The 11,771-nt window shown below is 42.5% G+C and overlaps 1 protein-coding gene across 4 annotated transcripts in view; it reads left to right on the forward strand.

Annotated features, from left to right (window-relative positions):
- Positions 1–11,771, forward strand: part of MYO3A (myosin IIIA) — a 233,885-nt gene that overhangs the window by 65,943 nt on the left and 156,171 nt on the right. For all 4 annotated transcript variants that reach the window (XM_068235654.1, XM_068235657.1, XM_068235656.1 and 1 more), the window contains exons 6-9: positions 2,478–2,554; positions 4,489–4,634; positions 7,406–7,471; positions 11,553–11,708. In XM_068235654.1, the coding sequence (XP_068091755.1) occupies positions 2,478–2,554; positions 4,489–4,634; positions 7,406–7,471; positions 11,553–11,708 (445 nt within the window). The remainder of the gene's footprint in view (positions 1–2,477; positions 2,555–4,488; positions 4,635–7,405; positions 7,472–11,552; positions 11,709–11,771) is intronic.

The raw sequence follows: 11,771 nt of genomic DNA on the forward strand, positions 1-11,771 counted from the left end.
CTAGCTAAGGGCTTTGACTCTGACACAGGAGACTGGGGTTCAGATTTCGGCTCTTCCTGTTCAGTAAACCAGCACCTATTCAGTAAGGAGACCTTGGGAAAGACTCCCTAACACTGCTGCTGCCTACTAAGCATACCTGTATTGGCTGCAGCTCTGGCATGTGAGTCCGTCAGGAGAAAAGATCAATGTAAATGTTATGTGTCTTATCTTGACTATACTGGGGTGAGGGGTGGGGGGCACATCTGACTAGTATATGATCTTATTACCATGTGTGTATATATATATATATATATATATATATATATATATATATATATTTACACGTCAGAGGGCAATACAAAAGCTTGGCTGGTGAGCTTTTTGCCCCTAGGCTTGTGCAAAGGACTAGGGGACATGATCTGTGCATGGAGGAAAAGGGTTTTAGCCATTTGTTTAGGAAGGGGTTCTTTACAGTAAGAGTTATTAAAATATAGAGCGTTTTACCACAGGAAGTAGTTATTGCAAAAATCGGGGGCTAAGATACTTTCCTTGAGTTGAAAGACATCCATGGTTATAATTACTAGGTATTTCCGGGTGGTGATGATCCAGGGATTTTATTTGATTGCCATCTGGAGTCGGGAAGGAATTTTTGACCTTTGGGGCTAATTGTACCGTGCCTTGTAAGGGTTTTTCCCCTTTCTCTGGATCAACAGAGATATGTTATAATGCAATACCTTATTTTCTGGCTGAACTTGATGGACGTATTTCTTTTTTCAACCCAAATAACTATGTAACAATTTTCAATAACCTATAAACTGTGTTATATTTTTAAGGGGCAGAGTTGGGACTGTAGGAGGAGTAGCCCCTGCAGCTAAAATGTGGGCCCAAGGCTGTGGGGGGATACAAGTTCTTATCCACTCTTTTTCAGAGACACTGGCCGCCCCCAAAACCAATGTTGTTCAGGTCTCCCTCGTTATGAGGCGCCCATGTTGGCCATATTATTCTTGCCAGATGGGTCTCCTGGCTGTGGGGTAATTGGGGGGGGGGTGTCAATCAAAATTTGGGAAGAGGATGTGAACATTAGAAAGACTCATCAAAGTTTTGTGGGGGGGGCATGATTTGTAGTCATTCCTGTTAAAGTCTGTACCAGTCATACAGCAGATTGCAATGTTGTGGAAACCACAGTTACACCTTGAAGTACACATGAACTGGGGTTTTACAGAGTAGTTGTGAGATTGATCTGCAGAAGTTGGACTCCCCTCAGTGGGTTTTTACAAATCTCTCCACTTTGTATACGGATAGAAGAAACCAGTGTCTTCTATATAGCTAATTGGAAAGCCAGCATTTCGAATCAAGACCACATTGGGTTCCTTTATCAAGGCAAAGGCTCAACAAGCTAGATATTTCCACAGCATGGACACTGCTGGTAGCAAGTGGAATATCCTTGAGTGTATAAACACTTCTGCACTCGCTGAACAGTGATGCGTGATATTCGGGTGGCCACTGCATTTCAGTACGCTGTGGAAAGATCTGGTTTGCTGAGCCGTTGCCTTGGTAGAGAGACCCAACGTGGTCTTGAAACATTCGATTTACAATTTATATTTAATAAAACAATTGACTATACAGGAGACGCTGTCTCAAAGTTTGCCTACGGTTGGTGGCGACATCCACCTCTACACCTAGCAATCCTGTTGAATCACTTTTGGTCATAAGCTGTGTGTGCTAGACACATCTAGTTTTGCTTTTCCATATATAGAGGTCCAGTAATTATCTGAGCCCCCTGCTCCTTTTGCTTATTATATTATCATGATACAGAGCCCTGAAACTATTCCCATCGAGTGGGGCGAGGCTAAGATTATTGTCTGTGTTCAGGGATCTGCCCAGCTGAGAATGTTTGAAGAGAAACCGTAACCAAGAATTGAACTTCATCCCAATCTGTAGCTGATACCCCATTTCCCATGAGAAATCTTTACCTTTTCACAAATGGATCATTAGGGAGCTCTGTGTGGCTGATATTGTGGTGAAACCCCTCCCACAGTGTGATGTCAGGACCATGGTTCTGACATAACACTGTGGGAGCCTTGTTGCATAGTGGGAAATAACAGCTGTTGACAGCTGTTTCCAACTGCCAAATAAGAAAGCAGCACCTCCTTCCACTGACATCACATGCCAGAAGTAAAAATGTCACCATGTGATAAATGTCAGAATGTAAATCAGGGAGAGGAAATATTTTACAATGGGCAAACACTGACAAAATCATTTATACATACTAATTGTGAAAATGAAGCACTTTTTTATTACATTATTTTCACTGTAGTTCCTCTTTAAGTCCTGATATGTTAGATGCATTTTGTGCCCGCTAGAGAAGAATCAGTAGGGTATTCAGATTTTTTTTTTGTTAGGAATGGCAGCCTCCATGTTTCTCTTAGCTCTTAGCTTATTTAAAATGAATCTTACAGTATTTTTTATTCATTGTGAATATGTTTTAAATGATACAGGTGTGTCAGCCCAACTGACAAACACCCGTCTGCATCGGAATACATCTGTAGGAACTCCGTTCTGGATGGCACCAGAGGTAAGTTATATTTTAATATGGTTCAAAATTAATTGTAGGTCTGCAGTTAATGTAACTTTCATTTGGTTTGAAATGTATAATGATGGATACACAGTTACTAGGTTGGCCATTTTTATTTTGTTTCAATTGTCCATTTACATTGATGAGACGGCTCTAGACGACCCTACTGTCCACAGTGGACATCATCTTCAAGAGGTTACTTTACTCTCCATTCTCCCACTGCTGCTGCAGCTGCCCTAGTCCTCCTGATCTACAACCTAAACTCTTGCCACACTTCATATTATTATTATATTATTTATACAAATATTAATTGTTTTAATATATGTAAAATATGAAGTGATGTAATTTGCCTTTTGCAGTTCTGCCAAGTTTTGCAACCAGTCTTTTCTGCACAAATCCCCCTCAACAGGTTGGGTTACTTCCGAAAGTGGTACCGCTGCTGCTTCCTGGGAGGAATATTTGCTTTTGATGAAGTGGTTAATCTGACAACATTATACATAAACTGGACACCCTGCATTGTGTTGTCGTAGGTTTACGTCACACCGCAAAAATAGCAATTTTGCAAAGTGATTTTCAGAGCGATTTTTTTAATAAGTGTGCATATCTGCACATTTTTAGGCAATTTTTAGGCTATTTAAGTATGAGCCCCTATGGCAACACCAAAACTTCCATGGCACATGAGTTTTTATTTTTTGCGGTGGGGGGCGGTTAAGGTTAGGTGCCAGGGTGGTGTTTCAGGTAAGGTGTCGTATGGGAGGGGGGAGGGGGGAAGGCTAGGATTAGGCATTGGTGGGGCAGTGATTAGGGTTAGGCATCGATGGGGGAGGTGATTAGTGTTAGGCATCGATGGGGGAGGTGATTAGTGTTAGGCATCGGTGGGACGGTGATTAGGGTTAGGCATCAGTGGGGTGGTGATTAGGGTTAGGCATCAGGGGGGTGGTGATTAGGGTTAGGCATCGGTGGAAAGGTGATTAGGGTTAGGCATCAGTGGGGTGGTGCTTAGGGATAGGCATTGGTGGGGTGGTGATTAGGGTTAGGCATTGGTGGAGGCGGTGATTAGGGTTAGGTATCAGCAGGGGGGTGGTTTAGGTTAGTCAGCAGATGGGAGGGGTGGTTAGTAATCGGCATCAGACAGATGGACAAGAAGTATGTCACTGGGATTCCCAGGTTTACCAGTTGTATTTCTGTCGTTCCATGTGTGCACACCGCGCACAACCACTGCCAACCTGTTTAAAATTTCTGCGCCGTCATTAGACTTATATTACAACTGCAGTGTCGTCACTGAGTCCGATAGTAAATCCGCTGTTGACTTTGTAGTGGCTCGGCAGTGGATCAGGCACTTCTGGCACAATGCGATGCCTTAAGTTTGCTAGGCCCCATTGCCTTGCATTGTCATTGCATTGTCATTGCATTACCCTGCTGTGAAACCAGGTAACTTAAAGCAGGTTTGCAAGGCAAGTGTAAAAGGGGCCTCAGATAATAGAATATAGAGCATAAAGAACATATATTGTATATGTAAGCATGGGCGTTGCAATCACCCCATGCGATCCCTGCCATCGCAGAGGGGCCCAGAGGATTTGGGGGCCCCTCCTCCTTCCTCTGCCCAACTGCAAGTGCAGCCAATTAGCAAAAGAACCTCATTGTTCGCTCACAAAAGTCCCTGACACCTTTTAAGTCTAGTTATGCCAACATATGTAAGTATCATCAGAAAGGTAAAAATAAACTACCCTCTACAATATCAGACTGTATTTAGACAGTCAACAAGATCATAAAATAGAAATTGTTTCCATGGCTTAGTAATAAAGTTTGCATACATGTAAACATACATAAGTAATTCAAATATCATTGTGAGAACACGTGTAAGTGTAAGCTTGTGTAAGACATCTTCTGTCTCCCAGTGTCACTATTTAATATCATATATATTGATTTACTAGGTGATAGCGTGCGAGCAGCAAGTGGACACCACGTATGACGCACGATGTGATGTCTGGTCCCTGGGTGTCACCGCCATCGAGCTCGGAGATGGGGACCCGCCATTGGCTGACTTGCATCCTATGAGAGCTCTTTTTAAAATACCCAGGTATCCTTTTGTCATAGAAATCATATGATTTGTGTCCACCAAGAGAATGACACTGAGTACTCTACCCTGCAGTAGATCCTTGTAATGGGCATTAAAGACAGTGGAACATGACACACTGTCTCCGGAAGTAACGCAGAAGCTGTAGTGCGTTTCTGCCAGGCCCGGATTTATCTCACAGGAGCCTATAGGCACAGATGTCCTGCCACCCTAGACTTTGCCCTCCATCAACCGACAAACCCCCACTGAACAGCACCGCAAGTGTGCCGGCTGGCCCAGCTGCCACTTCTCTCTAACTTCCCTCGCCCGTCATAGGTAGCTACAGGTACCCTTTAGTATTAGGTAGCCAGAGGTACCCTTAATATTAATTAGCTAGAGGTCACCCCAGTATCAGGTAGTTAAAGGAACCTCAGTATTAAGTAGCTAGAGGTGTTCCTGACTGAAGGGAGATATTGTCAGTGGAATGCAGAGAGCAGGGTGAGTAACCTCTCATTTATACACTCTCATCAGAACTCTGCATCGGGCAGAAGGGAGGGAGGCGCTCAGGGATGGGAGTGAGCCACCTTTCCATCATCAGGCGCCTGTAGGCACATGTCTACAGTGCCATATGGGAAATCCGGCCCTGATTACTGAGGTAATTTTGGAAGTGCACTGGAGGTGCCTTGTTGTTGTTTTTTTTACAGAGTTGCTCCATGGCTTTAATGCGGGCTGTTGCTCCAAATCGCACCACATCACTGTAATAGCAACCTGGAGTGAGAGGGATATGGAGGCTGCCATAATTATTTCATTTTAATCAATACCAGTTGCCTGACAGTCCTGCCGATCCTCAATCTCTTTTACTTTTAGCCACAGACCCTGATTAAGCATGAAGATCATATGTTTCTGACAAAATCTGACAAGTTTAGCTGCATGCTTGTTTCAGGAGTGTGATTCAGATGCTTCTGATGCCAAAGAGATCAGCAGGACAGCCAGGCAACTGGTATGGTTTAAAAGTAAATAAACATGACAGCCTCCATATCCTTCTCACTTTAAAGCTCCCTGCACACTGCAAATCCATTTTGCGATTCCGATTCCGTTTCCGATTTGCAATTCTGATTTTCCCTGAATGCAATCAACAGAACAACGGAGGGAATCGGAAACTGGAAACGGCGGTAAAAAAAATTAAAAATCGGAATCGCATGCAGTGTGCAGGGAGCCTAAAGGATAGATCTTTTTTAATACTGTAGAGCCAGTCACAGATAGACGTTGTAATAATCTGAACAGCCAGAGGGTAATGCTGCCAACACAAGAGTTTCACCGTTTACACTGAGGGCCGGTTCAGATCTGTGTTTTTCGTCCCAGCAGAGGGGACATGAAGACACAGCGGTTAAGCCGTATGAGGCTTCCAGGGTTGCCTGAAATGATGGGGAAAATCAGGATTGGAACACCGCCTTTGGGCAAACGATATTCACCGCCTGATACAAACACTCCCATTCACTTGAATGGGAACATTTACCGACGAGTTCTGGACGCTGGCAGTAAATGCCCGCCAAGCGTCCGTGTGAACCGGCCCTAAGGCCTCATTCACACTGCAACGCGTATGGTATTTGATTCACAACTGCATTCTAAAACACATTTTTTCGAATGTTCTTTTTCTACATTTGCGCATTGCAGAAGTACGCATTTCCATAACAGACTGTTACATGCATTTCTGTGCATTGCACTCAAAACGCATTGCAATAGAAATCAAAGCATGTGATTTTGCATGTGTTTGAGACTCCCCGAAGGTTTTGAGAGTTATCTGTCTATCAAAAAAGACATGCTATAAAAAAGATAAAAAATATATATATTCGTTTATTATGTACTTGTAACCAAAAGTCTTTTATGACAGGACAGGACCAAATTATTCAAAAAGTGAGCTTGGTTCATTCTGTCTTCAGTCATATTACCCATTTTATTAAGTCTGACAGGAGTCAAGTATGCTCAATTAATAAATGTCAATGCAGTTAATTTATGTCTCGCAGCTATAAGGCACTCAGTTTCAGTGATTTCATGTATATCTTCATGCCAATTATAAAACAATCATCACTGCTTTTATCCATTTCTGTTATTACGTATATACTCGAATACAAGTAGACCTTGTGTATAAGTCAACCCCAATATTCAACCCTTTTAAGCTGGAATTTTTTTTAACTCAAGTATAAGTCTACCCAGCAAAGTTAATGGCTGCACTTGGGGCTCAGGAGGGGTTAATGACTGCACTGCATACAGTATTGCAGCCATTAACCCCTCCTGTCCCTTAAGTGCAGCCAATACCTCCTCCAGGCCCCATGTTCTGCAATTATTCACTTCCCCTGCTGCAGCTCAGTATTTCCCCCCTGCCCCTTTCCATGTTAATTGTTGTGACCAGGACTTTCAGACCTGTGTTTTTTTGGCAATTCCTTTCTTCAAAGTATCACTAACCACTGTGTAAATTGCTGCAAATGGGAATGTCACTATTAGTACACACATTACTCAATGTGCTCAGTGTTGCCCATGACTCATGTATATGTCGACCCCTATACTTTTATCAAGTGAATCGGACCTAAATTTCTAGACTTATACGCAAGTATATACAGTAAATTAACTATACCTGTAGATTTTAGAGATAACTTTAGATCGATTTGTATGCAGTGGTAGTCATAGTGGTATTGCTCTCTAATACAATTCCGAGACAGGTGCTTTATTATTGTCTGAAATTTTTTATATAACACGTTATCACCCTACAATTTTTAAACTTTAGTTTATTGTTCCAGGAACCCACCACCTACCCTACGTCAGCCAGAACTGTGGTCAGCAGAATTTAATGACTTTATCAATATGTGAGTAGAATGGTTTATATGTAGTTCAGAATTCACAGAGAGATTCATGATTATGAGTTTAATGTATTAAAATGCACAAGTTTGCAGCATTTCAAGTGGCTTTGAACTCATATATATATATTGTAATAAAATCATTCTTCAATCACAACTGTGTAAGCAAATTTTTTTTTTTTGCTTACCACAAGGTGGCACTGGTTGCTCTCACATTTTACGTTCTGTTTATCTTTTATTTTCTTAACATTAAAAATACATTTTTTACTGATTTTTGAGTAAGTGTTCTCGGAGGAAAGGAAGTGGTTCCAAAAAAAAAAAAGACACAAATCTGAGTTGCATCATCGGCAGCCACGGTGCTGCACCTGTGGAGTAAATAAGTCCATCTTCACGCGGAACACAGGTGATTCCAGGTGGTCGCTCTCCAGAAAATAAAAAAGTGATCTGATAGATACTAAAAACTAGTTATCATTGACACTATTCCCCATAGGGGTAAGAACATAAAAGAGATGTGAGGAGGAAACTAAAGTATAGTAACACATCTAAAAACTGTTTGAAGTTTAAAGTGGATCCAAGATAAACTTTTACTCATTGCATACTTGTGTTCCTTTTATATAGTTTATAGGGCATTCTGCAAGCCAAATACTTTTTGTTTTGTTACGGATGAGCTCAGCTCGTCCAGTAACGCCGCGGTGGATTACTCAGGCCCTGGTGGGCCGATTTGCATAGTTTTTTTTATACAGGCAGCTAGCACTTTGCTAGCTGCGTGTCTTACCCGATCCCCGCCGCTCGCTGCTACCCGCCGCAAAAGAGGGCTCCCCCCCCCCGCAGACCCCTTGCGCAGTCTGGCCAATCACTGCCAGGCTGCGCTATGGGGTGGATCGGGACTCCCTGTGACGTCATGACGTTGATTACGTCATTCCGTTTGTCGCCATGGCAACGGGGATAGCCCTGCAGGAAATCCCGCTCAGAACGGGATTTCCTGATAGATATTCACGCCGGCGGAGATCAGAAGGGTGGGAGGGATGCCGCAGGGAGGGGGGAATCATGTAGCTAGCGATAGGCTAGCTACATAAAAAAAAATAGATTAAAAAAACCATCCCGTGGCCGTGTGCCGCACGCAATCAAAATGCCAGGGAGGTTAATACTCTAATTCCCTATAAACTGAACAAGCTTTGCCCACACAACTTCTCCAGAGTGCCTTGGCACTCTGAGCCTTAGTAGCATGGCTTATGGGAGCTCAGTCTGGGCAGGAGGAGGTTACTAGCCAGAGATTTCAGAGGCATCTGAAGAAGTGCCTGGAACTTTGTGTTTGACTATTTATTTATTTAAGTATTTATATAGCGCCGACATTTACACAGCGCTGTACAGAGTATATTGTCTTGTCACTAACTGTCCCTCAGAGGGGCTCACAATCTAGTCCCTACCATAGTCATATGTATGTATCGTGTAGTGCATGTATGGTCTAGGGCCAATTTTTGGGGGGTAACCAATTAACTTATCTGTATGTTTTTGGGTGTGGGAGAAAACCCACGAAGACACGGGGAGAACATACAAACTCCTTGCAGATGTTGACCTGGCTGGGATTCAAACCGGGGGCCCAGCGCTTGCAAGGCAAGAGCGCTAACCACTATGCCACCGTGCTGCCCCTACTTGTGTGTAATCTAATGTTGGTACAAATACAGCTGCTCTGTGATGGCCTCAGAGGTTGTCTTAGAGGATATTGGGAGCAACAACACCATGAAGTCCAAAGAACACACCAGACAGGTCAGGGATAAAGGTATTGAGAAATTTAAAACAGGTTTAGGCTACAAAAAGATTTCCAAAGCCTTGAACATCTCACAGAGCACTGTTCAAGCGATCATTCAGAAATAGAAGGAGTATGGCACAACTGTAAACCTACCAAGACCAGGCTGTCCACCTAAACTCACAGGCCGAACAAGGAGAGCGCTGATCAGAAATGCAGTCAACAGGCCCATGGTGAGTCTGGATGAGTGAGATACAAAAGTGACATAAATGTCCGATTGATTGATTGATTGATTGATTGATTGATAAGAGATTACTGTTCACGGTATATATGTTAGCTTTCTTTTAGTACTGGATGTTCTATGATAGTTCATTACAACACTGGCAGTTATAATTCAAAATAACATATTTGTTCATTCCCATCGAAAACTTGCTATAAGATGTTGCTAACCATAACATTCTCATGGAAGATTGACCATGAAATGCTGCTAGTCACAACTCTAGTGGTTATTTTAGTTTTAGTTTAGTTTAGTTTAGTTTAGATTAGTTTAGGCCAACTGACCATGAGAATGTTGCTATCTCCAACACTAGTCAAAAAAAGAGATGTTGTGCGCAAGTTCTCACATAAGCAACAATAGTCAGATGTGTTATGTGACGCTTCTAAAGCACGTTGTGATCACGCAGTCATGTGTCTTGTCTGCACAGGCGAACTGATACAAGCACATGGTGATCACGCACCCTTATCTGCTCAGGCGCATTGATGAAACATGTTCTACGCCTGTGCAGTTATTGAATTCTGTCTAAATAAAGTAGGGAAAATACTTTCGAGTTAGGCCTTTCGAAGGACAAGCAGACCCAGACGTGCCATCTGTTTGAGTCGCCAGGTATTTTTTTTTTAAGTTAGAGGGTTTAAAAACCCTTCCTGTGAGGCAAAACGAGCTGCAGAGATCTACAGCTCAGGTGGGGGAATCTGTCCATAGGACAACTATTAGTCGTACACTGCACAAAGTTCGCCTTTACGGAAGAGTGGCAAGAAGAAAGCCATTCTTAACAGATAAGCATAAGAAGTCCCGTTTGCAGTTTGCCACAAGCCATGTGGGGGACACAGCAAACACGTGAAAGAAGGTGCTCTGGTCAGATGAGACCAAAATGGAACTTTTTGGCTAAAATGCAAAACGCTATGTGTGGCGGAAAACTAACACTGCACATCACTCCGAACACACCATCCCCACTGTAAAATATGGTGGTGGCAGCATCATGCTGTGGGGGTGCTTCTCTTCAGCAGGGACAGGGAAGCTGGTCAGATTTGATGGGAAGATGTATGGAGCCAAATACAGGGCAATCTTGGAAGAAAACCTCTTGGAGACTGCAAAAGTCTTGAGACTGGGATGGAGGTTCACCTTCCAGCAGGAATCGAGAATCTGTGGCAAGATCTCAAAACTGCTGTTCACAAATGCTGTCCATCTAATCTGACTGAGCTGGAGTGGTTTTGCAAAGAAGAATGGGCAAGGATTTCAGTCTCTAGATGTGCAAAGCTGGTAGAGACATACCCTAACAGACTGGCAGCTGTAATTGCAGCAAAAGGTGGTTCTACAAAATATTGACTCAGGGGGCTGAATAATTACACACACCCCACTTTGCAGTTATTTTTTTTTCTTTTTAAATGTTTGGAATCATGTATGATCTTTGTTCCACTTCTCACGTGTACACCACTTTGTATTGGTCTTTCACGTGGAATTCCAATAAAATTGATTCATGTTTGTGGCAGTAATATGATAAAATGTGGAAAACTTCAAGGGGGCCGAATACTTTTGCAAACCACTGTAAATAATCATAAACTGTTGAAGCTGTTTGCAGCTAGATTTGCTGTGTAAACTATATAAACTTTAGATAAGATATATAGACAAGTTACTTGTTATAGTTAGTTTTTCATCTCAGATCCACTTACATAAACAATATTTATTTATTAGGTACACCACAGATGACACGTTTCGTGGGCTTGAACCTTTTTTCCCAGGTCAACAATGAGTTTCCTATTGCAGTAAGCGGAAAGCTCGGACCACCTATTGCACTGAGCTATTTGCTTACCGCAATAAGACACTAATTATTGATGTAAGGAAGTGCGATCTAGCCTGCGGAATGCATCATCTGTATCATCATCATATTGTTTATACATCAGCCAGTTTGCTGTTGGTGATTTCTTTGAGACCACCTTCTATTCTTTTTGAAATGTTTTTAGAGATGTTTTTTTATACTCGGTGTGCCTCCTCCCACTCCCTTTAGTCAGATAAACAGTTCCCTCATGCGGTTGTCTTAATTTCTCCACTTTTCCTCCATGACTCAGGTGCCTTACAAAAGACTTCGAGAAGCGGCCCACGGTGTGCGATCTTTTGGAACACCCTTTTATTACGCAAATTAGACACAAGGAAAAAGCACTTCAAAAGCAGCTAATGGAATTCATAGACATCCACCAGCAAATGGGAATAATGGAGAAAAAGAGGTAAATAACTAAAGTCGCCTGTTCCTGCCTAATAAGTCAGATTATTGTGAATATTGTTCTCAA

This window comes from Hyperolius riggenbachi, chromosome 5, assembly GCF_040937935.1.
Source record: "Hyperolius riggenbachi isolate aHypRig1 chromosome 5, aHypRig1.pri, whole genome shotgun sequence".
Taxonomy (NCBI): Eukaryota; Metazoa; Chordata; class Amphibia; order Anura; family Hyperoliidae; genus Hyperolius; species Hyperolius riggenbachi.